The following is a 27,978-nucleotide window of genomic DNA, read 5'->3' as shown; positions in this document are numbered from 1 at the left end:
TTTATTTCAGAGCCGTGATGAAGTTTAGCAAGACACTCCTCCTTCTCAGCGTGTCTCTACTGAGCTGTGGCTCTCCCCAGGATCCAGGTTAGCAGCTGGCCACAGCACTCAGCACTCAGCACTCAGCACTCTTTACTCACACTCAATAACACACACAACTGATCAATAACGTGCCACACGTTGCCAATTATCTGAGAAACACTGTATCTGTAAGATGTGTAAGTTCATCATGGAGATATACACTGAGTGGACAAAACATTAGGAACACCTGCTCTTTCCATGACATTGGCTGACCAGGTGAATCCAGGTGAACGCTACAGTATGATCCCTTATTGATGTCACTTGTTAAATCCACTTCAGTCAGTGTAGATGAAGGGGAGGAGACAGGTAAAAGTAGGATTTTTAAGCCTTGAGACAATTGTGACATGGATTGTGTATGTGTGCCATTCAGAGGGTGAACAGGCAAGACAAAATATTTAAGTGCCTTTGAACAGGGTATGGTAGTAGGTACCAGGCGCACTGGTTTGAGTGTTTCAAGAACTGCAACGCTGTTGGGCTTTTCACACTCAACAGTTTCCTGTGTGTATCAAGAATGGTCCACCACCCAAAGGACATCCAGTCAACTTGACACAACTGCGGGAAGCATTGGAGTCAACATGGGCTATCATCCCTGTAGGAATGCTTCCGACACCTTGTAGAGTCCAGGCCCCGACGAATTGAGACTATTCTGAGGGCAAAAAGGGGGTGCAACTCAATATTAGGAAGGTGTTCCTAATGTTTTGTACACTCAGTGTAGAAGATAACAAAATCAAAAGTGCCTGTTGACAGTGGTCCATTTGCCCTGTGTATACCAGAATGTTCCAGTGTGAGCTTGTGGGGGAAGATGGCTGACTTCACAGGGGAGTGCAGCTACTGGCAGCTGAGTCCGGACCTCTCCATCCCTGCTCTGGAGGAGCTCAGCGTGTGCGTCCACCTCCAGCAGCACATCAGCACACCGGCCTGGACAGCCTTCATGTATCGCCACCCTGACGGGCTGCAGGCTGAGCTGGGCCTGGCGGGTCAGGAGGGCCTGGTCCACACCTGGCTGTTTGGGATGAGGTGGTCAGCCCCCCTCCACCTCCCCCTGGGCCACTGGCACTACGTCTGTATAACCTGGTCTGGGGCGTCTCACCAGCCAGCCCTCTACGTCAATGGGACCAGTGTGGATGTTACAGCCCATGCTAACGAATCCCCCCTGTCCCCGTCCTGCTGCAGGCTGGCCCCGCACGGCACGCTCACCCTGGGTGTCTCCCACTACTTCATCCAAGGGGAGATGCATGTGGAAAACGGTACCAACCTCAATGGGAGTGTTTCTCTGTTCCGCGTGTGGGGGCAGGCACGCACCCCTGAACAGGTGTCGGACCTGAGCTGCACAGAGGGAGACGAGGTGCGCTGGGATGCTGTGGACTGGCTTACTCTGAGCTGCCCTCCAGTCCCAGACTCCCATCTACAGTGTGGTGAGGCAGGAGACCATTAACATTTTTTTAATCAATTTTGATTGTCTATAAATGTATATTGAATGTCATTCTCTATGGGAAAAACTGATTGGTGTTCGCTTTAATGAGCAGCCTTTTTTGTCATGTTTCCACGTCTCTGGTGGCCTCATCTCCTGTTCCTGTTACGTGACTGGAAAATATTGATCTTGTGTGCTCATTTTAATGGCGCACACACAGGGTGCATAATTAAACTTGTTAAACATCAAAGCTTACTGCAGATGTTTTCATGTCGTTAGAGATGGTCCTTTTACATTGTATTAAGTACATGGAACAAAACTATAAAGGCAACATGTAGAGTGTTATTCCCATGTTTCATGTGTAGAAATAGAAGATCCCAGAAATGTTCCATACGCACAAAAAGCTTATTTCTCTCAAATGTTGTGCACAAATTTGTTTACATCCCTGTTAGTGTGCATTTATCCTTTTCCTAGATAATCCATCCACTCGTCAAGTGTGGCATATCAAGAAGCTGATTAAATAGCATGTTCATTACACAGATGCACCTTGTGCTGGGGGCAATAAAACCCCACTCTAAAATGTGCAATTTTGTAATACAACACAAAGCCATAGATGTCTCAAATTTTAAGGGAGCGTGCAATTGGCTTGCTGACAGCAGGAATGCCCACCAGAGTTGTTGCCAGAGAATTTCATGTTAATTTCTGTTCCATAAGACAACGCAGTTTCAGAGAATTTGGCAGCATGTCCAACCGGCCTGATGAAATTGTGGGTTCGCACAACCAAAGAATTGCGGCACAAAACTGTCAGAAGCCGTCTCAGTGATGCTCATCTGCGTGCTCGTTGTCTTCACCAGGGTCTTGACCTGACTGTAGTTCGCCGTCGTAACCAACTTTAGTGGGCAAATGCTCACCTTCGATGGCCACTGGCACACTGGAGTAGTGCGCTCTTCACGGATGAATCCCGGTTTCAACTGTACTGGGCAGATGGCAGACAGCGTGTATGGCGTCGTGTGGGCGATGCGGTTTGCTGTGTCCCATGGTGGCGGTGGGGTTATGGTATGGGTAGGCATAAGCTACGGACAACGAACACAATTCCATTTTATCGATGGCAATTTGAATGCACAGAGTTACCCTGACGAGATCCTGAGGCCCATTGTCGTGCCCTTCATCCGCCTCCATCACCTCATGTTTCAGCATGATAATGCACGGCCCCATGTCGCAAGGATCTGTACACAATTCCTGGAAGCTGAATGTCCTAGTTCTTACATGGCCTGCATACTCACCAGACATGTCACCCAATGAGCATGTTTTGGATGCTCTGGATCGACGTGTACGAACACGAGAGGGACAACATTCCACAGGTCACAATCAACAGCCTGATCAACATGCGAAAGAGATGTGTTGCGCTGCATGAGGCAAATGGTGCTTAACACCAGATACTGACAGGTTTTCTGATCCTACATTTTTCTTAAAATATCTGTGACTAACAGATGCATATCTGTATTCTCAGTCATGTGAAATTCATAGATTGGGACCTAATCAATTTAAATTTCAATTGACTGATTTCCTTATATGAACTGTAACTCTTATATGAACTGTAAAATCTTAGAAATTGTTGCATGTTGCATTTACATGTTTTGTTCAGTGTAGATATGTAGGTAAGTTAAGTAGCGTTAGCTACAAATCAGAAGGTAAATGGACTAAGCACCAAGGCAATGTCTGTTATACATTGCTACTGATCAATGCCATCATTTTCCTAATTTGTGTCAGCCTGGTCTTTGTACGAACTTAAAGTCAAGATCGCCATCATCTGCTACGATGGAAACAGTACAGACGTATACAAAGCCAGAGACCTTGCACAGAAATGGGTAAGCTAATGGGGTCACATTTCACTTACTGTTTGTTGCACAGTGTTTTAAATGGTTCCGAGATGACTCAGCACATGTAATGTTCTCAATTTGAATGTCTACATTACCTTTATGTCCTTGCAGCTCAGACAGATATTACCATCCAACAAATATCATTTGTACAGAGTCTCTGTGTCTGTGTCAACCAGGTAAGGAAAGTCCAAAATATAAAATTAGTACAGGTATATCGTGGATTTATTTATGTAATATTCGAATCAATAATCTTTTCATCTCAATTGCAATCACCAACACAAGCTATTTCACACTTTTGACAGCGTCGGTGAGACATATGAGGAAGAGACCCATGTAAGTGTTGAACTTGATGGAATGACGATACTACACAGTGACAACAATAACGTGACAGTTACATAGTTATACATTTACTTTGGTGATCATCAGTGCAACTTTTTTTAGAGCACAGATGATAGCATGTACTACAATTTCAATTCCCCAGGACAAACCAATATCGCGGGCTGAATTTTATGCAAACCGGTAAGAAAGACAATATTCTGGTGACGTTCATAAGTTTCGAGTTTCCCTTTTTTTTAATGTTCTCTGTGACACTACAATTGGCAGAAATGAACACAGAAATATACACAGTGTCTAACATGTCCAGGAGCTGATTGAAGCTATAGGTTTGGGACTAAAAGGACTTGTTGTTGTTTGATACTTGCTGTATTCACCACACAGCTTTGACTGCCTGGTCCACCTCAACGTGATCCCCAGCTCTGATGTCAGTACAGTGCAGAAACAGGTCTCTCAGTTGCTGAACACACCTCACAACATCGGATATCTCACGCTAATGGCTAACCCCCAGAGCATCCAAGTGAACGCTGTAGGTAAGTCACAAACCATTCCAAAAGGAATCCCACCTCTGGAGAGAAAGTCATAACTAAAGAGTAGCCAACTGGGGAAGAAAGGTTACTGAATGATTAGGCCCAGAGTTTTTCCTGGTCACATGGTCAGGAGGACAGATTCCTGGCCCTGTATATGATATAGAAGAGTGATGCCAATGCAGGTCCATGGTTCCACTGTGATGATGAGAGTGATTGTTTCTTTCCCCAGAGGACTTCCCCCCTGCCACAGTCATTCCTCCCATTGTCATGGCCACTGGAACCTCTTCTGACACAACCAAAGACCTTAGTGTCACGACTGGTGGCGAACTCTCAGGTTAGTGTCTTCCTCATCTGTTTCAGGAAATTATCCAACCACAACCAAACTAATTACAGCATGTGATATCATTTCTGGCCTGAAGTATATTGGTTTCAAATATCTCACACTCTCAGTGTTAAACTTCTTAATGTTGTCTTTCATCACAGACATATATTTTGAGGTTGATGTGAACGTGACCCTTACTGGGTTCTGTATCCATCCGGAACTGACTATCATTACCTGGGTATGTAGCCTGGAAGGACAGCTTTTCTTCATTCAAATCCTTGATTTCCTGATGAACCCAGGTTACTTCTCACACTGCCTGTTCTCTGACAATTTCAGCTGCATGTCACTCTACCTGATGAGATGTTTGTTCTGACCTTCCAGCTTTTGGGAAAGGCATACAGGTATGTACCAGTAAAACACTCACTAATACAGGAAAAACTGCATTGTAATGAGGTTCGAATTAAGAGCAAGATAAAACCTCCCATAATTCCATTTGTGGGATATAATGAGCTCTTAATTTGAACCTCTTAAAGGCCCAGTGGAGTAAAAATTACGCTTTCCTGTGTTTTGTATCATATTGTAAAAGAGCTGATGAAACTAACGCTGTAAAGGTTTGTTTTTCTCGTTGACAATTTTAATGGGAACCTATTACAGAACGGTAGGTAATTGTTACTCAGAAATGATCTGACATTGGAGGTCAAAATGGAGCAGAGAGTATCAGTTTAATCAGTAGGTGTTCTGTCTTTCAGTGTGCAGCATCCATCTCCACGATCAAAAACGGATGAGTCTGATGGGGTATGTATCGGCAGGACATACAAATTATTCTCCAGGTAGTTGAGGCTGCAATGCATGTAATTGTGAGAGGTTAACATATTCCCATTGAAAATAAAAACTGCCTTGACCTACCGCTACTGTTTCTGCTTAAATATTCAAGGTCTGTAAGCACTAAACAGTGTAATTCTTTCTTACAGCCTTCCTTGCTCAAAACGTCAAGGTATGATCATACAAAAGAATACCCCAAAAGTCAGACATACACTGAGGACAACAAGACACCGCATGTCATCTATAATAAAATGGAGTGAGCCATATGTAACTACTTCCTTGGATGATTGAACTTGAGGAGCAAGTAGTTTGGCGCACGGATGTATGTAATGTTTCCCCATCCATCCACAGACACGGCTGCCGATTCCAGATGCGGGTGACAACGTCATCAAGTCAAGAGGAGACAAGGACAAGGATCCGTACCCTCCTGGAGAAGACGTACACCAACGGCACTATAACCATGGAAAACAAGTCCAACGACATCAATATCCGTCATATACGTAAGTTTCACCTTGTTGATATGAAACGAGACCCATAAAAACGGAAGTCGAATGGACTCTGGTACTGTCTAGACAAGAGCAAAAGAGGTTTAGGGGTTTAGGAACCCGTACAAAAATTGCATTCCCTTTGATGTGAATGATTTGAAAATACACCTTTTGTCCCTGTGAGTTGTGCAGGAGTTGATGCCTTGTCTTCCTTGTTCCTCCAAGTGCCAGGGATTTGTCCTGAGCACCAACACCAGACCAGACAAGGCCTGTTTGTGTGGCCAGGCACCTGGGCCCCCCTGACTGCCACGCTGCCATGTCAGGGAGACACCAGCAAGACAGCTAGCAGGCTCTGGTGAGACAAGATGTCAAGCTAGAATTATGTAGTACATCATGTAGTTAGTGTATTATGCAAGGTCATGACAAATGACCAATGATAAAGGGCTCTCGTGGTCTCAAATGGTGTCTCTCAGTGAACAACTGAGTTGCAGAGGTTTATCGTTTCTGGCTCATTGATTTTATAGCCAATTTCATCTTGTTGTCAGAGACTATGTGCTGTCTGCAACATAATGACCAAGCTGTCTCTCTTTAACATTAGAATAAGGCTATTTGCATTGAACGATTATGACTAAATCAATCGATGACTGTACATCTGGAATATGTCCTGCAATAAAAGCATGAATCTGTTACAGATAATAAGCAGAGTTAATATTTTAATTATAACCATGATCAATTTTATTATGGGTGTTAAATACTGTTTGCGAGGCATGTGATAGTGTTTGTCTCTGAGAGACCTGTTTGCCTCCATAACAATAAATATGTGTAGGGAAGAAACACTGCAAATTGTAAACCTACATATGTGGTATTCTAATTTGATCACTTCGTTGTCACTGAGAATTTTCCTGCGCTACAGGAAACTCAAACTGTGATTTACATACATTTTATGAAGGCCTGCGGTTCTCTTTCTCTCTCTCTCACTCGCTCAAACGACAAAGCACCAGACAGAATACATGTCCTACTAGTGTAAACCCTACTACTGCAAAAGTCAAATGAACAAAAATGTATCTGAAATGCCTCCAAACACATCAACGATGTTGTTTTATATACTGTAGCTTAATAACACAAGATATATATTGGTCTCCACTACGACATACAAGTGTATCTGAAATGCAGCCGTAAGCTACACCTAAACTATAGCCTACCATAGCCTATCAAAATGAATTTCCCGTTACAAATGAGCACTTCTTTGAGAATAATCAAATCCTCCTGCCGCAGGATTATTTTACTCCTGCGACGAAACTGGAAGAACAAATATATATATATATATACTCCTCAGCTCCCCTCCGTCCCCCCACCCCCCCGCCCCCTCAGATGATGCCAAATGTGAAGAATCCAGATGTGGAGGTCCTGGGCTGGCGTGATTACACGAGGTCTGCGGTTGTGAAGCCAAATTCTCTAAAATGCCATTGGAGGCAGCTTATGGTAGAGAAATTAACATTCACTTCTCTGGCAACAGCTCTGGAGGACACTCCTCCAGTCAGCATGCCAATTGCACGCTCCCTCAAAACTTGATACATCTGTGGCATTGTGTTGTGCGACAAAACTGCACACTTTAAAGTGGCCTTTTATTGTCCGCAGCACAAGGTGCACCTGTGTAATGATCATGCTGTTTAATCAGCTTCTTGATATGCCACACCTGTCAGGTGGGTGGATTATCTTGGCAAATGAGAAATTCTCACTAACAGGGATATAAACAAATTTGTGCACAAAATTTGAGAGAAATAAGCTTTTTGTGCATATGAAAAATGTCTGGGATTTTTAATTTCCACTCATAAAACATGGGACCAACACTTTACATGTTGTGTTTAGATTTTTGTTCAGTGTATATTATACTCATTGACTTTGATATTTCTGTCTGTCATCTGTTTGACCATGGGTGGATGACGCCTGACACACCTGTCCTGCTGACAGTCTGTTGGGTTTTCCAATCCATTGGGGCGTCCCAGATCTGCACCAGTGCCCATTTGTGGTTGAGACCATTCCAGACCTAGACAACATTGATGTCACTCCTGGTGAGTTGACTTCACCTGGGTAGTTCTACTGCGTCCATTTTGGGGGACGCACACTGTCTGTGACCATAATAACCAATGCATTGTACTTTTTGTGTTTTCAGAGAATGCTATGGATGTGGTGGAGATGATAGAGAGCCTGCTGAAGGACCATCCAGACCTCAACTGCACTGAACTTAGCACCGTTCTGAAGAAACTCAAAAACATTGTTTTCATCAGCTGTATGACCCCACCTCTGGGCAAAGCTATCATCAACATCATCTCAGACATCTTGGAGTCTAAGAGCTACCTGCAGCATGTCACCAACCAGTGGGTGTTTTCACTCTGTTCCACTCATCCCTACCACACAGATCAGGTGGTTAAAGAAATGGAGTGGTGATTAGGAGGAGGCTTCCTCAAAACCACACGGTTGTACGAGATACGCCTGGGATCCGATCCAGAATCCATACTAGCCTACCCATTAGAATGAAGGAATATTTGGGCTGATGTTAGTATGGATATTGGAACGTAGCCCTGGACTATTGAAGCTGTACAAATGGATAATGTGTTCTCTCTCTCTCTCGCTCTCTCATTTTCCTGTACGTTCTGCTATCAATATTTACTGTGTCCTCAACTTTGCCCCCTGCTCTTTGCTCTGCAGAATACTGAACATTACAGAGATGGTTGGCGACAAGATGTCTGGTTTTGACCAGACAAATTACACTTTGGTTGCTTCTGCGATGGCAATCTCCGTGGTGGACGTAGACCGGGGCCAATTTCAGGTCCTCACTTTTGGCGTCTCGTCCGCTGCAGAGGGCCTAAACCCCGAGGTTAGCGCTAATTCATTGCCGAACATTAAAATGGTTTCCCCAGAGTTATACTTCTAAACACAAGGTGATATAACCTCTCCATTTGACCCATCTGTACAGTCATTGATATTAAGATGGCATTGTTCTGATCATGGCCTTAATCTTGGTGTTGTAGATTTATATCAACAAGGATTCGTTCATAGGGACGGTTGCATTCATCTCCCTACCCTCAGCCTTGAAGTACACATTTCCTCAACACAGTGGTGCCCAGCCGCGGGTTCAGTTTCAGTTTTATGGAGTCCCAACTCTCTTCATGGTAACAAAGTTGTACCACTGCAGGACTGTCATTATTATGTCAGAACGGCACTGCGTCATTGGATCGAAGTAAATCGCAATCTTGTATACTTTCAAATTTCAGAACAACCCGGATGGGAAGATCCTGAACACTTATGTGGTCTCAGCCAGTGTCACCAATGCCAGTGGCCCCATCAAGGACCTAGAGGAGGATGTAGAGGTGACACTACACCACGTGATGTCCAATCCAGTACGTGGAACACTTCCTGACAATAAATCAACTGAGCAATCACTTGTAAAATGATCAATCAAACCCATAGTTTGCTGCCTGATCTAAATGGATTTTCTCTTGAAGCTTGGCAAGGAGGTGCAGTGTGTCTACTGGGACTTCAATCAAAATGGTGGGTCCTATTATAAACTGCAGAGGAATAATCCAGCAAATGAAATCCTAATATTTTGGAAAGTGTGTACTCAGAGTTGATCTGTATAGTGTGTGTGTGTGTGTGTGTGTGTGGTATAGCGGAGGCATGCGGTAGATAAATATTATATTTCACTACAGAAGGAAAGGGAGGATGGGAACAGCATGGATGCAGGAAGCACAACACCAGTGCTGACTATACCACATGCTTGTGTGACCACCTCACTCATTTTGGAGTACTTCTGGTAATGACCCTCTTTGAAGTGCATCACGGGTGGTTACCTTACAAAACGGTACGTAAGCTTTGTTCTCACCACGATGTTCTCCTCTACGCCACTATCCTCCCTCGTACTGTAGGATGTATCCAGGACTCAAATCGACATACAAAATGAGGAAATTCTGACCATCATCACTTATCTGGGCTGCGGTGTATCCTCCGTCTTCCTGGGAATCACTGTGTTGACATACACAGCTTTTGAGTAAGAATCAATTCAGTTACATCTACACTCTGCACCTTCAGTTTTTGGAGTGGCACCGTCTTCCTGTTTTCACACTGTATCGTCTTTGTGCGTTTTGTAAAGTGGCTTACAGTGTTCTTTCCACAGCCTCCTCCTCCTTTTTTTTCATGCACTTCAAACCATCTGCTCAATTATTGCCCTCTCAGCTTTCTCTTAATCTCACATACCGCCATTTTCCCTCACAGGAAGCTCCGCAGAGACTACCCATCCAAGATCCTCATTAACTTGTCTCTGGCGCTGCTGGGGCTCAACATGGTTTTCCTGGTCAACTCCTGGCTCTCCTCCTTTGGCAGCTATGGGCTTTGTGTGGCGGTGGCTTCCGCACTGCACTATTTCCTACTGGCCTCTTTCACCTGGATGGGCCTGGAGGCTGTGCACATGTACTTTGCCTTGGTCAAAGTCTTCAATGTTTATGTGCCCTCGTACATCCTAAAGTTCTGCTTCCTAGGATGGGGTGAGATCGACTTCGCTCAATTAGAACAATAGCGAAATGCTACGTTTTTTTTAACTACATTTATCCGTATTTCCCCTTACTCTTATCAATTGAACCATGTCACGTGTTCTCCTTCTCCATCTTCCTCCCCTCTCGTAGGAATCCCTCTGGCTATATGCTGCGTAGTTCTGGTTGTGAAGAGAGAGTCCTACGGCAGCTCCCTCGGCAGTGAGTCCATGGAACCACTAGATAACTCCGAGGCGTTGTAAGTGTTAGATTCATCCTGTTGTACTTTGTTGTTTTCCGTGTCACTATCATTAGATGAACAGCACCTTTTTCTGACACTGAATGACATGTATCTGACACAATGTCAACTCAAAACTTTCTACAGTTAAATTGGGCGACGTGTAGATCATGAATGATCATTGTGTGGTACTCGAGTCTGTGTATTGTAGATTCTGGCAGGGGGGAAACTTTGGTTTTAGAAGTGGGGGGGACATATATATATATATATATATGTATTTTTCTTCAAGTCAGATAAACACTCCAAACAGCTCAGAGGCGTCCGCCTGGTCCTAAAGTACACCGCGCCTCGTTTTGTATCACATTCCAATGATAAAACTGGGGGGGGGGACAAAAATGTCAGAATGGGGGGGGGGGACGACATGTCCCCCCGTCCCCAGTGAAAGTTACACCCCTGGATTCTGGACTGAGGTTGTTATTCAGATGTGTAGATAAAATCCCTCTCTCTCCTATTATCAGCTGCTGGATCCAGGATGAAGTGGCTTTCTATGTGTCTGTGGTGGGCTACATTCTGCTAGTAATGCTGTGCAACATGGCTATCTTCGTGGTGGTCCTGGTCCAGATCCGCCACATGCGGGTCAATCAGCCGGCCGGCATCCACAGCGGCCTCCTTCTGCAGGACCTGAAGGGGGTGTCCAGTCTCACCTTCCTGCTGGGTCTCACCTGGACTGTGGCTTTCTTCGCCTGGGGGCCAGCCAAGGTTCCCTTCCTCTACCTCTTCTGTGTCCTCAACAGTCTGCAAGGTGAGTGACTGCTGCCAGGCGTTTATTTGTTTAAAGCATGCTAGCTGTTCCTGTAGACTTCCAGTCATTGCGCTAACGCTAGTTAGCAATGACTCCAGAAACGACCTTAAACTTGCTTCAAACTGCACGCAGAGACGTAAAACTGGTATCCACGAGTTCGTCTGACTCTGGGTAAGTAGAAAAAATGGAATTGCCAAGATGTCGCACTATCCTATCATAGGGTGTAATGTATAGAGGGTATAAACCTGATGCCAGTGTCGCTGGTGTGTTTTAGGGTTCTTTATATTTCTGTTCCATTGTCTGATGAAGGAGAATGTGAGAAAACAATGGAGAATCCATTTGTGCTTTGGGCGCTTCAGACTCCAAGACTACTCTGGTAATGCAACCACATATCAATATACTGTAATATAACCACCCAAATCAGAAATTCAATTAATGTTTGACCGTGATCAGAATAAAACAAATGTTCATTTATATATATATATATATACAGTACCAGTCAAAGTTAGGACAAACCTACTCATTCAAGGGTTTTTCTCTATTTTTACTATTTTCTACACTAGAATAATAGTGAAGACATCAAAACTATGAAATAACACATATGGAATCATGTAGAACCAAAAAAAGTGTTAAACAAATCAAAAAATATTTTATTTTTGAGATTCTTAAAAGTAGCCACCCTTTGCCTTGATGACAGCTTTGCACACTCTTGGCATTCTCTCAACCAGCGTCACCTGTAATGCTTTTCTAACAGTCTTGAAGGATTCCCAAATATACTGAGCACTTATTGGTTGCTTTTCCATCATTCTGTGGTCCAACTCATCCCAAACCATCACAATTGGGTTAATGTCAGGTGATTGTGGAGGCCAGGTCATCTGATGCAGCACTCCATCACTCTCCTTCTTGGTCAAATAGCCCTTACACAGCCTGGAGGTGTGTTGGGTCATTGTCCTGTTGAGAAACAAATGATAGTCCCACTAAGCCCAAACCAGATGGGATGGCGTATCACAGCAGAATGCTGTGGTTGCCATGCTGGTTTAAGTGTGCCTTGAATTCTAAATAAATCACAGACTGTCACCAGCAAAGCATCCCCACACCATCACACCTCCTCCTCCATGCTTTACGGTGGGAACCCCACATGCGGAGATCATCCGTTCACCTACTCTGCGTCTCACGGCGGTTGGAACCAAAAATCTCAAATTTGGATTCATCAGACCAAAGGACATATTTCCAAGTCTTCTGTATACCCCCGCTACCTTGTCACAACATAACTGATTGGCTCAAACGCATTAAGAAGGAAAGAAATTCCACAAGTTAACTTTTAACAAGGCACACCTGTTAATTGAAATGCATTCCAGGTGACTACATCATGAAGCTGGTTGAGATAATGCCAAGAGTGTGCAAAGCCGTCATCAAGGCTAAGGGTGGCTACTTTGAAGAATCTAAAATATATTTTTGGTTACTACATGATTTCACGAGTTATTTCATAGTTTTGATGTCTTCACTACTATTCTACAATGTAGAAAATAGTAAAAAATAAAGAAAAACCCTGAAATGAGTAGGTGTGTCCAAACTTTGGATTGGTACTGTATGGATTATGTTGATCTGAAAATCTAAAGTTATGGATGTGTAATTTGTCTTGTTGTTCAGAGTGGAGCCAGACTTTTACAGTTGGTGCCAAATCCAGGCCTAACCCTCTGGTGCGCATGCCCTCAGTGAGGTCCATCAAGTCCAGTGCCACAGAAAGCACCTCGGCCTCCTCCGACTCCAGTCAACGACAGGTCTCCATCAGAAGACCTAACTTGGGTGAGATCCCATTTTTTTGAAGGAAGAACTATGACTCCTATGGTGACGTTATAATGAGTGATTAGAGCTCAAGTGCATGGTGTAGAAATATATGTTCTGCTTGTTTTCGGCAGACCTTGTGTATGAGAATAACTTGGCACTACCACTTGTCCAACGCAACTCCACTCCTCTTCCTCACAAGAGTGCCTCTTTCCCAGAGGAGGGGCACTGCGAGGGGCCCTCTTGGCAAGATGGATCTCACCCAAGACATCGGCTACCCATTCCTTAAGACCTTTGAAATACGGCAAGGAGGAACACCTTAATTTGTGCTAAATGAATGAATAGAGAAACAAAGATTGTAACTTGTGCAATCAGTGTGTGCAATCTGAAATATCAGACAAGGCTTGGTTCTGTGTAACATGGCAGCTTTCGCTTTGACTCAGTCTGGGACATGAATGCACTTGTATGATATTGCAACATTTAGGACATAATATGAATGGTGTTTTTAATTTCTACTTACCTTGGAGCAAATTAAAATGAAGTTCTTTGTGATGATCTATCTGATGAATTATGTCCTGTCCATCTTCACTGATCTATTTATTGTACTGAAGGTGTGACAAATTAGATTAGTATGCATGTGTGCAAAACGGACAATAAATGACATTGACTGCAATCTTTTTTAAATATTAGTATTTGTGTATCAAAGTTTTATGTGAGATATACCAGTATGTGCCTGAAAAGTTGGGATGGGACATTTTATTGATCTGTGGTTAACGGGTGGTGCTCTCTACTGCCCCCTGCTTTCATGCATTATATGCACGGGCAGAGAGCAAGATGCGAAGTGAGAGGCTCCACACCTGTCAGAAATCTGTCCATGTGAGAATGCAGCTGTAAGCAGACCAACGAAGGATTCTTTGTATGAGAGAGGGTTGGATCTGATTTGATCAAATAGTTTTGTAATGTTAAGGTAGTTACGAATGTACTGATATAAGTGGACGCAAGTGGCATCTCGGCAACTTTGACAAAAATGTTGCCTGCTGTGCACACGCGTATCTGCTCTCTCATTTGCTAGAATGTTCCCACCTGATCTCGCCTCCTCCCGCCTGCCGCCTGCATTTCCACCTTCGATTTATGGTGCATTACGGCCAATCCACATACTCCTCGACTTGTCTACAGTCGGTTGCTGACGCCCGACCACTCAAACGAGCCCAGACAATTGTTATCCCCATAATGCAACACACGTTGAAAGGCGGTGACCAAAGATGGTCACGACTTGATAAAAGTGATCCGCTCGAACGCGCCCAACGACTCCTATTTTTGAGGGACGAGACAAGACGATCTATGTCATGGGCGTGTTCGAGGGGATCACTTTCACACACATACCAGCAACAGTACACCCATCATCATCAGTGATTTTGATCAAATATAAACAATTGTGAGTTTTATTAACTGAAAAATTTACAATTATTTGTAAGAGTAAAATACAACTCAGACAAAACAGATGTCCAAACTCTCGTGGTATGGTAGTTGCATGGTAAGAAAAAAAAAACTGTGCTCACTCAAAACTGTCTAACCAATAACGGAGCGCAAATGTTACACCCATTGCTGTTGAGCCATCTATTTCCTTCACCACGCCCACTTTCAGACACACTCTAATGCTGCGTTCATAACCAAGTGGGAAAGTAGTATTTACTGGAAAAATACACTTGAAAGACCCTTGAACTGGTAATTACTAGTCTATCATCCCTGAGCTCCGACTTCTCCCACCTCTGACCTCAACTACTAAGGAAATTACCTTGATAACAGTATTTACAAAACATTATTTATAAAAAGCAATCTATTAATATAGTTTTTGAACACTAGGATTTGTTTACAAACATGATAGCTGTACTTTGAGTTTATGGTTGTCAAAGCATGTTGGCCATTAGCCAATCAGAGTATCTCAAGGAGTTCATAGAACGTGGGCGCGTTCAAGTCGGTGACCCACAACGGTCACCACCTTTCAAAAGTGTGTTGCATTATGGGCATAAAAATTGTCCGACTTGCAACTACGTGATGAGTGTATGAACTTTACAAAAATCATGTGATCAAAGGACATGCAGTTTTTGATGAAGTCGCCTTCAAGTAGCTGCAATTGCTTCTCACCAACTACACAATGCAGCCATCGCCTGCATTGTTGGAGGCACTGTTTGTCAACCAATCATTAGGGTATTTCTGTTTGACCCACGTGAATGTGGCCAACGACATGACTGAAACATAAGCCAACTTTGCCACGGTTCTAAAGCTACAGGAGATATACATGAAAGTGATATGGGAATATGACACTCAGACTCATAGGAACCTATAAAACGTAGCTAGCTTCATAAACATAAAATATATTTGGAATAAATAACCAAACTAGAAAACTAGCTAGCCAGCTGTGGGTAACTGTAGCTAGCTACCTGCCATGAGTACTAGCTGCCATAGCTTGCTAGGTACATCAATAGCTTCAGGTTGGTTGTGTTTAGGCTCAATTTCAAGATTTCCAACAAGGACTTTGCCTCTCAGATCAAGGCTCATTCGGATGTGACGATGTAAAACGTCATTCAAGGGCTGTCTTTTTTAATTTTATTTAACCTTTATTTAATGAGGCAAGTCAGTTAATTTCTTATGGCTGCAGGGGCAGTATTGAGTAGCTTGGATGAAAAGGTGCCCAGGGGTGCCCAGAGTAAACTGCCTGCTCCTCAGTCCCAGTTGCTAATATATGCATATTATTATTAGTATTGGATAGAAAACACTCTGAAGCTTCTAAAACTGTTTGAATGATGTCTGTGAGTATAACAGAACTCATATGGCAGGCAAAAACCTGAGGAAAAATCAAATCAGGAAGTGGGAAATCTGAGGTTTGTAGGTTTTCAACTCATCGCCTATCAAATACACAGTGGGCTATGGGTCATTTTGCACTTCCTACGGCTTCCACTAGATGTCAACAGTCTTTAGAACCTTGTCTGATGCTTCTACTGGGAAGAGGGGCCGAATGAGAGGGGATTGAGTAAGGTCTACCATGACCTGAACATGCGCTGACCATGCGCATTCATGTGAGAGCGAGCTCTGTTCCATCGCATTTCTGAAGACAAAGGAATTCTCCGGTTGGAACATTATTGAAGATTTATGTTAAAAACATCCTAAAGATTGATTCAATACATCGTTTGACATGTTTCTACTGACTGTTACGGAACTTTTTGACATTTCGTCTGCTTTTAGTAAACGTGCTTCGTGACTGGATTTGTTTACTAAACGCGCTAACAAAAGGAGCTATTTGGACATAAATGATGGACATTACCAAACAAATCAAACATTTATTGTGGAACTGGGATTCCTGGGAGTGCATTCTGATGAAGATCATCAAAGGTAAGTGAATATTTATAATGTTATTTCTGACTTCTGTTGACTGCACAATATGGCGGGTACCTGTATGGCTTGATTGGGCTCTGAGCGCCGACCTCAGATTATTGCAAGGTTTTTGCTTTTTCTGTAAAGCCTTTTTGAAATCTGACACAGCGGTTGCATTAAGAACAAGTTTATCTTTAATTCTATGTAAAACATGTATCTTTCATCAAAGTTTATGATGAGTATTTCTGTTATTTGATGTGGCTCTGCAATTTCTCCGGATATTTTGGAGGCATTTCTGAACTTGGCGCCAATGTAAACTGAGGTTTTTGGATATGAATATGAACTTTATCGAACAAAACATATATGTATTGTGTAACATGAAGTCCTATGAGTGTCATCTGATGAATATCATCAAAGGTTAGTGATTCATTTTATATCTATTTCTGCTTTTTGTGACTCCTGTCTTTGGCTGGAAAAATGGCAGTGTTTTTCTGTGATTTGGCGGTGACCTAACATAATCGTTTGTGGTGCTTTCGCTGTAAAGCCTTTTTGAAATCTTACACTGTGGTGGGATTAACACGAAGTGTATCTTTAAAATGTTATGAAATACTTGTATGCTTGAGGAATTTTAATTGTGATTTCTATTGTTTGAATTTGGCGCCCTGGACTTTCACTGGCTGTTGTCATATCGATCATGTTAACGGGATTGCAGCCCTAAGTTAACCAGTCTATCCCAGCCAAACCCTAACCCGGACAACGCTGGGCCAATTGTGCGCCGCCCTATGGGACTCCCAATCACAGCCGGTTGTGATACAGCCTGGAATCAAACCAGGGTCTGTAGTGACGACTCTAGCACTGAGATGCAGTGCCTTAGACGCTGTGCCACTCAGGAGCCTTTCTACTTCACGTTTGGACCATAACCAGTAATTGCTTTGTCCATTCTTTTTACAGACTATTGCAATTACACATACCCCCATCTTTGCCCATACAAAGTCATGAAAATCGCCATACTCCCGTTGACTATAACGGGGATCCTGTTTTCTGCAAACAATGCCTGCCTGCAGTACCACGGTCGGCCTTGAATTGCGTGGCTTCATCAAATATATTCTGGCTTCATTGAGAGGCAGTTGTTCTCCCCTGGTGACGACACAGATTTAGGTCATGGCTAGAAAGCCTCCAGCTTTTGTCAAATTTACGTCAAATTTCATATTTCATAGCAGGTTAGGAGAATTAACGTAGCAGGTTAGGGTTAGCTAAAATGCCAAATTTTTTATACTTAAAAAAAAACTTTTGACGTTTTGAGTTGACAAAAGCTGGATTCGTTCTAACCTTGACTCCATGGGTTTATTACTACCAGAAGTTCTTCTTTGACACCGGAAGTGTATCTTCAGTCATCGTTGGCGGCGGACCGTCAAAGCCAAAGGTAGCTGAGCTGGCTAATGTTTTAACGTTTAATTAGCTAACTAATCAATAATCCACATACAAATAATTGATCTTCAAAGACAAGCATTGCTGCCCCTTGGCTCGTTATGTAACGTTATTTTCTAGTCGAATTCGTGGCAAAACACACAAAGCAGAGCTTGCTAACGTTAGCTAGTTAGCTAACTAGGCACACTTGCTTGATTGTCAGCTAACGTTAACTTAGTAACTACAATTTTTATAAATAAACAAAGCTAACTAGCCAGGTCCAATCAATTGGCTAGATATTAGTAACGTTAGTAGCTATAAAGATGTGTGTAATATACTTTTCATTGTCTGATTTCAGATTGTCACGCAGCACCCATGGGCTACTTGCTAACGTAGCTCACTCGTTAGCTAGCTACGGTAGCTCACTCGTTAGCTAGCTAACGTTACTGTAGCTATACTGATCAAAAATATAAACGCAACATGTAAAGTCTTGATTTCATGAGCTGAAATAAAATATCCCAGAAATGTTCCAGACGCACAAAAAAACGTATTTCTCTCAAATTTTGTGCACAAATTAGTTTACTTCCCTGTTAGTGACCATTTCTCCTTTGCATAGCTAATCCATCCACCTGATATGCATAGCATATCAAGAAGCTGATTAAGCTGCATGATCAGTACACAGGTGCACCTTGTGCTGGGGGCAATAAAAGGCCACTCTAAAATGTGCAGTTTTGTCACACAGCACAATGCCACAGCTGTTTTGAGGGAGCGTGCAATTGGCATGCTGACTGCTGGAATGTCCACCAGAGTTAATTTCTCTACCATAAGCCGCCTCCAACGTCATTTTAGAGAATTTGGCAGTACGTCCAACCGGCCTCACAACCGCAGACCAGGTGTAACCATGCCAGCCCTAGTCCTCCACTTCCAGATTCTTCACCTGCGGGATCATCTAAGACCAGCCACCTGGACAGCTGATGAAACTGAGGAGTATTTCTGTCTGTAATAAAGCCCTTTTGTGGGGAAAAAATCATTCTGGTTGGGTTGTCCTGGTTCCAAGTGGGTGGGTGTATGTCTTCCCAGGCCCACCCATGGCTGCACCCCTCTCTAGTCAGGTGAAATCGATAGATTAGGGCCTAATTTATTTATTTAAATTGACTGATTTCCTCATATGATGTGTAACTCAGTAAAATGGTTGCATGTTGCGTTTATATTTTTGTTCAGTATAGATTTGTAGCTAGTTCACTAACGTTAGCTAACCAGCTAGCTGTCCACATAGCTATCGACAGCGTGCTAGCTGCAACTCTTGACTTGATAGTTCACAAGTCTTACGTTTGTTTTAAATTGTTAGCTGGCCGGTTGGCTGGCACACTATTCTAGCTGTCTGGCACACTATTCTAGCTGGCTGGCTGGCTCACTATTCTAGCTGGCTGGCAGGTTGGCTGGCTGGCCCACTTTTCTAGCTAGTAGTGGCCCATTCAACAACAACACATGTCCTCTAAACAAGCAAGATCTTCAATGTATGTTCTTGTAACTTCCTGTGTTGTTTAGATGAGTGGTGATACTGATGGAAATAAGGAGTTCCACGAGCAGCTTCGGTTGCAGCAGCTGTATGGCCAGAGACAGGCGGACGGAGCTGACGCTAACACCTTTGTGGACCCAGAGGATGGGACAGTGTATGACTGGGACCACGACAAGAAAGCGTGGTTTCCTAAAGTGTGTTACCTTCACGTCTTCTGCTTAGCTAAAACCTTCCATTTCTGTCTGCAACGACTTGATGTTGTAATACAAGGATGGGCAACTGGCGGACGGATGCGGCTGCCTTTTGTAGGCTTGCGGACCAATTTCCCCCCTCCCCCCAGAAAATTATATATATATATATATATATATTAGGAACTCAGTCAGGTTCTCAACTGACAGTTGATAGTTAGAATAATAGAAATCACAAGGTGCAATTTCGAAATTTGCTTGTGCATCAGCAGTCATTCAATTAGCCCATGTCAGCAAACATTTTTAGATCGGTTAATTAGTCTAGCGGCCAGCTATCTAAACTTGTAAGCATGGTCGAATAACCGACCTTGGTGGGGCCCAGTTATCATATAAAAAAACTGCAAACATTTTCCTCCATTCTATGACAAAATGTGTATAATTGCAGGAAATTAAAACAGCAAATTAAAACAGCAAATTTTTCTCTCCGCCCTATAGCAAAATGTTTAGAATTGCAGCAAACTTGCTTTGAAGCTGCAACATTTTCTCTACTCCACATTGCAAAAGGTGCAGAATTGCGGGAAATGATGGGGGATGACCCACATGCCACTGCGGCCCCTCATGACGAGGTCTGATTTTTTGATGGCCCCCACCCCCAACAAAGTTGCCCATCCCTGTTCTAATGTTATGTTTCTAGAACCTTTTAGAATTGCCATGACCCTCTGTCAGTTTTCATGGATTTGTGAGAATATGTTGTGCGAAGTAGTGGTTGGGCTAATTCTGGTCTTCTCGTCCAGATAACAGAGGACTTCCTTGCTGCGTATCAAGCTAACTACGGCTTTACAAAGGATGGGGAGCATGATCCAAATGCTGCGTGTGCACCTGACACGGACACAACAGCCAAGCCAGAAGAGGGGAAGAAAGCCGAGAAGCGCACTGACACGGAACAGCCGAAAGATGGCAAAAAGGAGAAAGGAGAGAAAAGGAAGGCTGATACTGCAGGTACAGGATGTCTTACAGACGTGTTTAGAATGAAATCGACATGTGACTAGGTGTATCCTCAAAGGGAATACTCAAACAAATATCATTGTCTTTGCAGCCTGGTTTGATGTGGAAACCGACAAGAATACCAATGTGTACGTGTCAGGTAAGTCTCCCTTCTCTGGATATGGCTACCAGACCTAAGTTCAAATACTATTTACTGTATTTTGAATACAGTACTTTCAAATACATTTCAAAACAATTATTTAGACAAAGTTTCTTTGAAAATTAAAGTAGTTGAATATTGGAATGTATTTGTAGGGCTCCAGATGAACATTTTCTCCTGGTACCACTAAGTTTTTGGTGGCACCATGCCCCAATGTTCTTTGCAGCGTCGCGCATTAGAAAAATGTGTAATCATCATATAAAGTTATTCACAGTGATTTATTAAAAAGTGTAATAGACTAATGAGATGGTATTCAATAAATACGTTGTTTTATTTAACATGTGATTCAAAATATTTAGATGTGCAACCTAATCCAGTGAATGTCATGAATTGTGGGGTTTTTTTTTAGGCTTTTGTTGTTATATTTTACTGTTAAAATAGGCCTCCAGAATGTTCTTTAAAAAAAACATGTTTTTATAGAAATCTATTTGCCTGCATCTTCACCTACTCATTCAAGGGTTTTTCTTTATTTTTTTATGTTTTCTACATTGTAGAATAATAGTGAAGACATCAAAACTATGAAATAACACATATGGAATCATGTAGTAACCAAAAAAGTGTTAAACAAAAAAAATTGTAAAAATAAACACCCTTGAATGAGTAGGTGTTCGAAAACTTTTGACCGGTAGTGTATGTGCGCTAATATCAAAGGCTAATTCACGACCTGAGTAAATGGAAACTCAAAACACGTTAGCTAAATCGCTAGCTCTAAACATAATGCCCACTGCTAGTAGCCATGCGTTAATCTAACAATAATTGAGGCCTATGCAATCGTAATGGCTGATGCCCATTTTGCGGTCTCCGTATATCTCAAAGCCATATCAAATATGTTGGTTGTAAAATAGTTGCTATTGAGCTCAACATTGAGAGTTGAAAAAAAACATTTTATACCTATAGAAATCTGAGAACCTCCTCTCTTCAACCGGGACAACAGGAACGCTGTGTTTTACACGCAGTTGGATTTAAAAATGTTTTTACAAAATTACCCCGGAGCATTTTTTCCCCCGGGAAAGAAGAGAGCGAGAGAGTGGCTCGTTCAACACAGCATCAGGGCCCTGTGAAACAGATATAGCGGCAGGAAGACACTTTCATTACAAATCATGGTTTTATCCTCTCAAAAAAATAGGATGTCTTTAGTGAGGTGGTGCGATTTAAATGGTCGCAGTCTGGATCCCTGATTTGGAAATATGTTTTGAAAGTATTGGCATGTATTTACAACTACTTCAAATATAAGTCGTTGTTTTCGGCTTGTGCTTTGGCCAGTGTATTTGAAAATACTCAAATACACCGAAAATAAGAAATCCAAATATTTAAATAGACGTGTATTTTGAACCCAGATCTGATGGCTACCAACACAATTGAATTTAACTGTTTAGGCAGAAATGCATTGTTCAGGCAAGTTCCTACTGTCCTTTCAGTCAGGGAAGTTATTTTCTATTCCTCAGGTCTTCCACCGGACATCACCACGGAGGAGTTTGTTGAGGTCATGTCTAAGTGTGGCATTGTTATGAGGGACCCCATCTCTGAGGAGTACAAAGTCAAACTCTACAGGGACGGCCAGGGGAACCAGAAAGGCGACGGACTCTGCTGTTACTTAAAGGTGAGTGCTCTGGGCTTAGCGTTGTGATGGTTCGTTGTGTGTGTGTTTTGGTCTTACGAGGAGTGTAATCGAGACCATTAGTGTTCTCCCAGCGTTAGTGGGCAACGTCTGGGTGGATCCCTTTGTTGCTATGCGTCTATTTCCATGAGAGGATGTGTGTGTGTAGCATTTCCATTCAGCGTGCTTCTCCTTTCCCCCTCCCTTGCAGAAGGAGTCTGTAGCCCTGGCTGAGCGACTGATTGACGAGTCCGAGATCAGGGGGTATCAGCTCCACGTGGAGGCTGCCAGGTTTGAGCTCAAGGGTCAGTACGACGCCAGTAAGAAGAAGAAGAAGAGCAAGGATTACCGCAAGAGGATGAAGGCACAGCAGAAGTATGTCCCGTCCTGCCATATTTCTGTAACTGGAATTGGAATAGCGCAATGCTTCTGGGCATTTAGGTGTCCCTTTTTAGGCTTTTGTGTGGCTCATCTCTCACCATTGATCTGACTGATAGGCAGCTGGACTGGAGGCCAGAGAAGAAAGGGGAGGCGCGCAAGAGGCATGAACGTGTGCTCATCATCCAGAACATGTTCCACCCCAATGACTTTGAGGTGAGCAAATACCTCTCTCACTCACTCTCTCACTCACTCACGACCACAAAGAGCTGCTGTGAATAGATATAGATGACTGGTGTGAGGACAGCAAATACCCCCAGCGCAATGAGTCGTTTAAACTGATTTAGACTCCTTACTATCGACAGCACTGTGGTATTTTAGGGAGTCGGGCTTGAGTCTTTCTCCCGTCAGAGATCAGGAATCGTTGTGTTCTAGTTTCACATCCCAACACTTCACCTCCAGTCCTTTTCTGCACTGTAGTAAACCTGTGTACCGTATCTCTGTCCCACAGGAAGACCCCCTGGTGTTAAATGAGTACCGAGACGACCTCCGGACTGAATGTGAGAAATTTGGTCAGGTGAAGAAGGTCATCATTTTTGATGTAAGTGCCTACTGATGGGAATCAGCTCACTTCATTTCAGTCACTCTGGTATAATTAAGCAAGAAGGCCTGAGGGGGTGTGGTATATGGCCGATATACCACGGCTAAGGGCTGTTCTTAGGCACAGTCCTTAGCCGTGGTATATTGGCCATATATCACAAACCCTCGAGGTGCCTTATTGCTATCATAAACTGGTTACCAACGTAATTAGAGCAGTTAAAAAAAAATGTTTTGTCGTACCCGTGGTATACAGGCTGATATACCACGGCTGTAAGCCAATCAGCATTCAGGGCTCAAACCATCCAGTTTATGAAGCAAAATAACACACTCCAAAATCCGAAACATGTCCTCCGTAAGGTGTCAATTGGGAACCATATCTTTAGTGTTCTGACAGTAGCCATGGTTCTATCCAACCATTTTTATGCAGTGATTGACCTGTTGCATAAAACAAACTCACAGCAGGCCCAGTGGAAACAGCAAATTGTTGGTAAACTTTCCTGAATGTTGATAACATAAAATATATTCTATATGGGTGGGTAGTTTTCTGTCATTGAGAGAATGCAACAAATGGTAGTGGAAATGCTTTTTTTTTTGCCTAAATTGAGATATTTTGTCGAAGTAAACTTGGAAGCTAGCTCTGTTGTGTTCTCCTCCCACTATTACGACGTGGGAAACCATGGAGGTTATTAGGCTATGCAGTTGAACGGACTGAAGTAAGTTATGGTGAAGGACTGCATTTTCATGTCACCGGCGTATTTGTATGCTGGTGACATGATGATCGGTGCCTCGCTGTCGTGTAGGCTACCATGTCAACAATCCAAAAGAAACACGTCAAACTTTTTAAATTGATCAATCAAAGTTTATGCGACAGAGTGTTTTGCCACGTGTGACATCACTGTGTGCTGCTTGTTATTCGCAACCAGTAAGTTAGACGGAAACACCTCTGGTGGGGAAATTTCACATTCAAATCTTTCGGGTAATTGGAGTGAAACCTAGCTAGTGACATGGTCCTATGTCTTCCATAGAGACATCCTGATGGAGTGGCCTCGGTGGCCTTCAAAGAGCCAGAGGATGCAGATGTTTGTCAGATAGCACTGGACGGTCGCTGGTTTGGTGGCAAGAAGTTGTCAGCACAGCTGTGGGATGGATCCACTGACTACCAGGTAAGAACCATGCTGTTGCAACATTAGAAGCTGCTATGGCCCACATGTCAGCGCAGATGGGGCTCATGAAGAGGCAGCGACAGGTAGTGCAGTTGCTAGGTCACTATCACATTAAAGTTAAGAGAGGCTTAACACCTCATCAATTGTTTCCCGGGAACATATCAACCACCTCTGTTAATGTACCATAGTGAAAATAACCGTTGACGTTTGTCTGTCTATAGGTGGAGGAAACCACGAGGGAGCGAGAGGAGAGACTGAAAGGCTGGGCAGCCTACTTAGAGGGTGGGAGCAAGGGGCCTGTACCGCCGGGGGCACCGCCAGGAAGTACAGAGGGACCAAACACAACCACAGAGGAGTCATCCAGCAAGGCAGAGGGACCTGTGACAGAGCCCTCCAACTCTCAGAGCCAAGAAGCAGGAGCAGAGGCAGTAGTAGACCCTGGGGTGGAACCAAAGACCTCTGAGGACGCAGAAGTAAGTTCCACTGACAGCAGCCTGGCAGGAAGTGATGAAGAAGACACGTAGACAGACACACAGACATCACTGTACATCTCCTTGTGTTCAGCATATAAAAGGACAGTCTTGCCTGACGTCTGCTAAACTGCCCCCACACCTTGTTTGAGTGGTGGAAAGTGACACACTGAGGAATAAGGCTATTGGGATGGAAATACTCTGTTGCATACTTAGTGATGAATAATAAAAAAAAGTTAGTTGTATATTTTCAATTCTTTCCCTCCACATTGACCTGTTTTATTGATTGACCTCAATAATTTTCAACATGTCTTTTATACTAGGAATTTGTGTAATGAACTAAACGGGCTTGATTTGAATGCTCTGGTAATGGATACGCAGTTAGGGACCAAGCTTTGGAGAGGTCTTAAACTGAAAGGATTTACATCCATGTTTTTCATTGTCTCTCTTGAATATAGCAGCGAACTCGATTTCAACCTTAAAGCTAAAACTCCATCCTGTCTTGTCATGATTTGTTTTGAGATGGAAAATAAACGCAACGTTACCAATGGCAACCGTGCATGGTATTGTGTGTAATCTGTCACCCATGTTATTGATTTCTGTGTAGTTATTGCCATGAGGCAGTAGACTTGTTTTGTGTGTGTGTGTGTGTCTCATGAACAAAGTAACACAATACAATAAGAGTTGTGGAATGTTAAAGGGCAGCAGACACTGGGGAACTAGTGGAAAGTGTTTCTGGCAGTGTTGAGGTTTCAGCCTGTGTGGGAGAGAGAGAGAGATATCAGTCTACTCTCCCGGTAGCAGGCTGGCTGTACTGAAGGCAGATTCACTTGGGTCAAGGCCTCCAACACCTCCAGCTTCCACACGAGCTCACGTGCAGCCTCTTAATGGTGTGCCCTAATGCGCTGTCACGCCAATAGCCATTGTCTTTCACACACAAAATGCTGCTGCACCCATCCTCTAACTGTAACAGATTGTCCATCTCCAAGTAATGTTAAAAAATAAATAAAACATAAATAGCCTGACAAGCCGGACGTCCGCGACACTGCCCCTCCATCGTGTGTAGATGGGAAGCGTGTTGGGTGAGATCTGTGGTTGTATCCACGCCCTCAAGTCTAAGAATGGCGACCAATTAGCGTGGAGGCGAGGAGCGCCTCAATAGTTTGGATTAGATGTGGTGTGCCCACAAGGTTAATAAAGAAACGAGAGGGGAACGAAGTGTAAAACAGGATTTCCTTTTCCTCCCGCACACTGCCCTCAGACCCAGTCGGGAGGGTGACAATTCTGACGCCTGCAGGTGCCTAATTGTCAGTTATTTCGTCGTGCTCTGGCCACGTAAAATGGAAGTGGAGAATTCATGACTGTCAGACGGGAACTACAGTGCGTTCGGAAAGTATTCAGACCCATTGACTTTTTCCACATTTAGTTAAGTTACAGCCTTATTCTAAAATATATATATATATTAACGTTCTCATCAATCTACACACAATAATGATAAAGCGAAAACAGGTTTTTAGATTATTTTGCAAATGTATAAAATAAAAGAACCTCCTAGAAGGCCAGCATCCAGGAGTCGCCTCTTCACTGTTGAGATTGGTGTTTTGCGGGTACTATTTAATGAAGCTGCCAGTTGAGGACTTGTGAGGCGTCTGTTTCTCAAACTAGACACTCTAATGTACTTGTCCTCTTGCTCAGTTGTGCACCGGGGCCTCCCACTCCTCTTTCTATTCTGGTTAGAGCCAGTTTGCACTGTTCTGTGAAGGGAGTAATACACAGCGTGGTATGAGATTTTCAGTTTCTTGGCAATTTCTCGCATGGAATAGCCTTCATTTCTCAGAACAAGAATAGACTGACAAGTTTCAGAAGAAAGTTATTTGTTTCTGGCCATTTTGAGCCTGTAATCGAACCCAGAAATGCTGATGCTCCAGATACTCAACTAGTCTAAAGAAGGCCAGTTTTATTACTTTTTCAATCAACATAGCAGTTTTCGGCTGTGCTAACATAATTGCAAAAGGCTTTTCTAATGATCAATTAGCCTTAAATTATAAACTTGGATTAGCTAACACAACGTGCCATTGGAAAACAGGAGAGATTGTTGCTGATAATGGGCCTCTGTACGCCTATGTAGATATTCCATAAAAAATCTGTTGTTTCCAGCTAAAATAGTCATTTACAACATTAACAATGTCTATACTGTATTTCTGATCAATTTGATGTTATTTTAATGGACCAAAAATGTCCTTTTTTTTTCAAAAACAAGGAGATTTCTAAGTGACCCCAGACTTTTGAACGGTAGTGTATATCCAATGCAAAAAACATCTACATTTAAATGGTATTAATATTCATTTCCATATATTTCCATTATTTCCCATATATTCCCGTTAATTCCCATGTATTCCCGTTAATTCCCACGGAAAGTTTCCACCCCCGAATATTCCCCAAAATGTGCAACCCTAGTTGAGGCACGGATCTGGGGAAGGGTACCAAAAAATTTCTTAAACAGCCAAACTGAGCAAGACTCTTTGATCTGATGAAACCAAGATTGAACCCTTTGGCCTGAATGCCAAGCGTCATGTCTGGAGGAAACCTGGCACAATCCCTACGGTGAAGCATGGTGGTGGCAGCATCATGCTGTGGGGATGTTTTTCAGCTGCAGGGACTTGGAGACTAGTCAGGATCGTAGCAAAGTACAGAGAGATCCTTGATGAAAACCTGCTCCAGAGCGCTCTGGACCGCAGACTGGGGCGAAGGTTCACCTTCCAACAGGACAACGACCCTAAGTACACAGCCAAGACAACGCAGGAGTGGCTTCGGGACAAGTCTCTGAATGTCCTTGAGTGGCCCAGCCAGAGCCCGGACTTGATC

The 27,978-nt window shown here is 43.2% G+C and overlaps 3 protein-coding genes across 3 annotated transcripts; all 3 read left to right on the top strand.

The window, feature by feature from the left end:
- The first annotated feature begins 883 nt into the window (after positions 1–883).
- LOC120057596 (adhesion G-protein coupled receptor G4-like) lies at positions 884–11,438 on the top strand. The gene is made up of 18 exons (XM_039006169.1): positions 884–1,496; positions 3,263–3,360; positions 3,484–3,548; positions 4,090–4,238; positions 4,465–4,569; positions 4,719–4,795; positions 4,894–4,958; positions 5,731–5,879; positions 7,871–7,936; positions 8,038–8,242; positions 8,574–8,742; positions 9,140–9,265; positions 9,371–9,416; positions 9,575–9,678; positions 9,791–9,912; positions 10,137–10,405; positions 10,544–10,649; positions 11,147–11,438. Exons 1-18 carry the CDS (start codon positions 884–886, stop codon positions 11,436–11,438), a joined length of 2,826 nt encoding a protein of 941 aa, XP_038862097.1.
- LOC120056644 (adhesion G-protein coupled receptor G6-like) lies at positions 11,153–13,855 on the top strand. The gene is made up of 3 exons (XM_039004849.1): positions 11,153–11,806; positions 13,081–13,236; positions 13,350–13,855. Exons 1-3 carry the CDS (start codon positions 11,734–11,736, stop codon positions 13,502–13,504), a joined length of 384 nt encoding a protein of 127 aa, XP_038860777.1. The 5' UTR covers positions 11,153–11,733; the 3' UTR covers positions 13,505–13,855.
- Positions 13,856–17,903: 4,048 nt separating this feature from the next.
- Positions 17,904–25,672, top strand: htatsf1 (HIV-1 Tat specific factor 1). Its single transcript, XM_039005902.1, has 10 exons — positions 17,904–18,010; positions 19,543–19,707; positions 20,496–20,700; positions 20,798–20,845; positions 22,351–22,505; positions 22,714–22,877; positions 23,000–23,096; positions 23,392–23,481; positions 24,506–24,643; positions 24,865–25,672. The coding sequence occupies exons 2-10, from the start codon at positions 19,543–19,545 to the stop codon at positions 25,165–25,167; spliced, it is 1,365 nt and encodes a 454-aa protein (XP_038861830.1). The 5' UTR covers positions 17,904–18,010; the 3' UTR covers positions 25,168–25,672.
- The last annotated feature ends 2,306 nt before the right edge of the window (positions 25,673–27,978 follow it).

Source organism: Salvelinus namaycush, chromosome 12 (genome assembly GCF_016432855.1).
Source record: "Salvelinus namaycush isolate Seneca chromosome 12, SaNama_1.0, whole genome shotgun sequence".
NCBI classification, from domain to species: domain Eukaryota; kingdom Metazoa; phylum Chordata; class Actinopteri; order Salmoniformes; family Salmonidae; genus Salvelinus; species Salvelinus namaycush.
The sequence above is the reverse complement of the archived record's forward strand: the minus strand, read 5'-3'. Positions and strand labels throughout refer to the sequence as shown.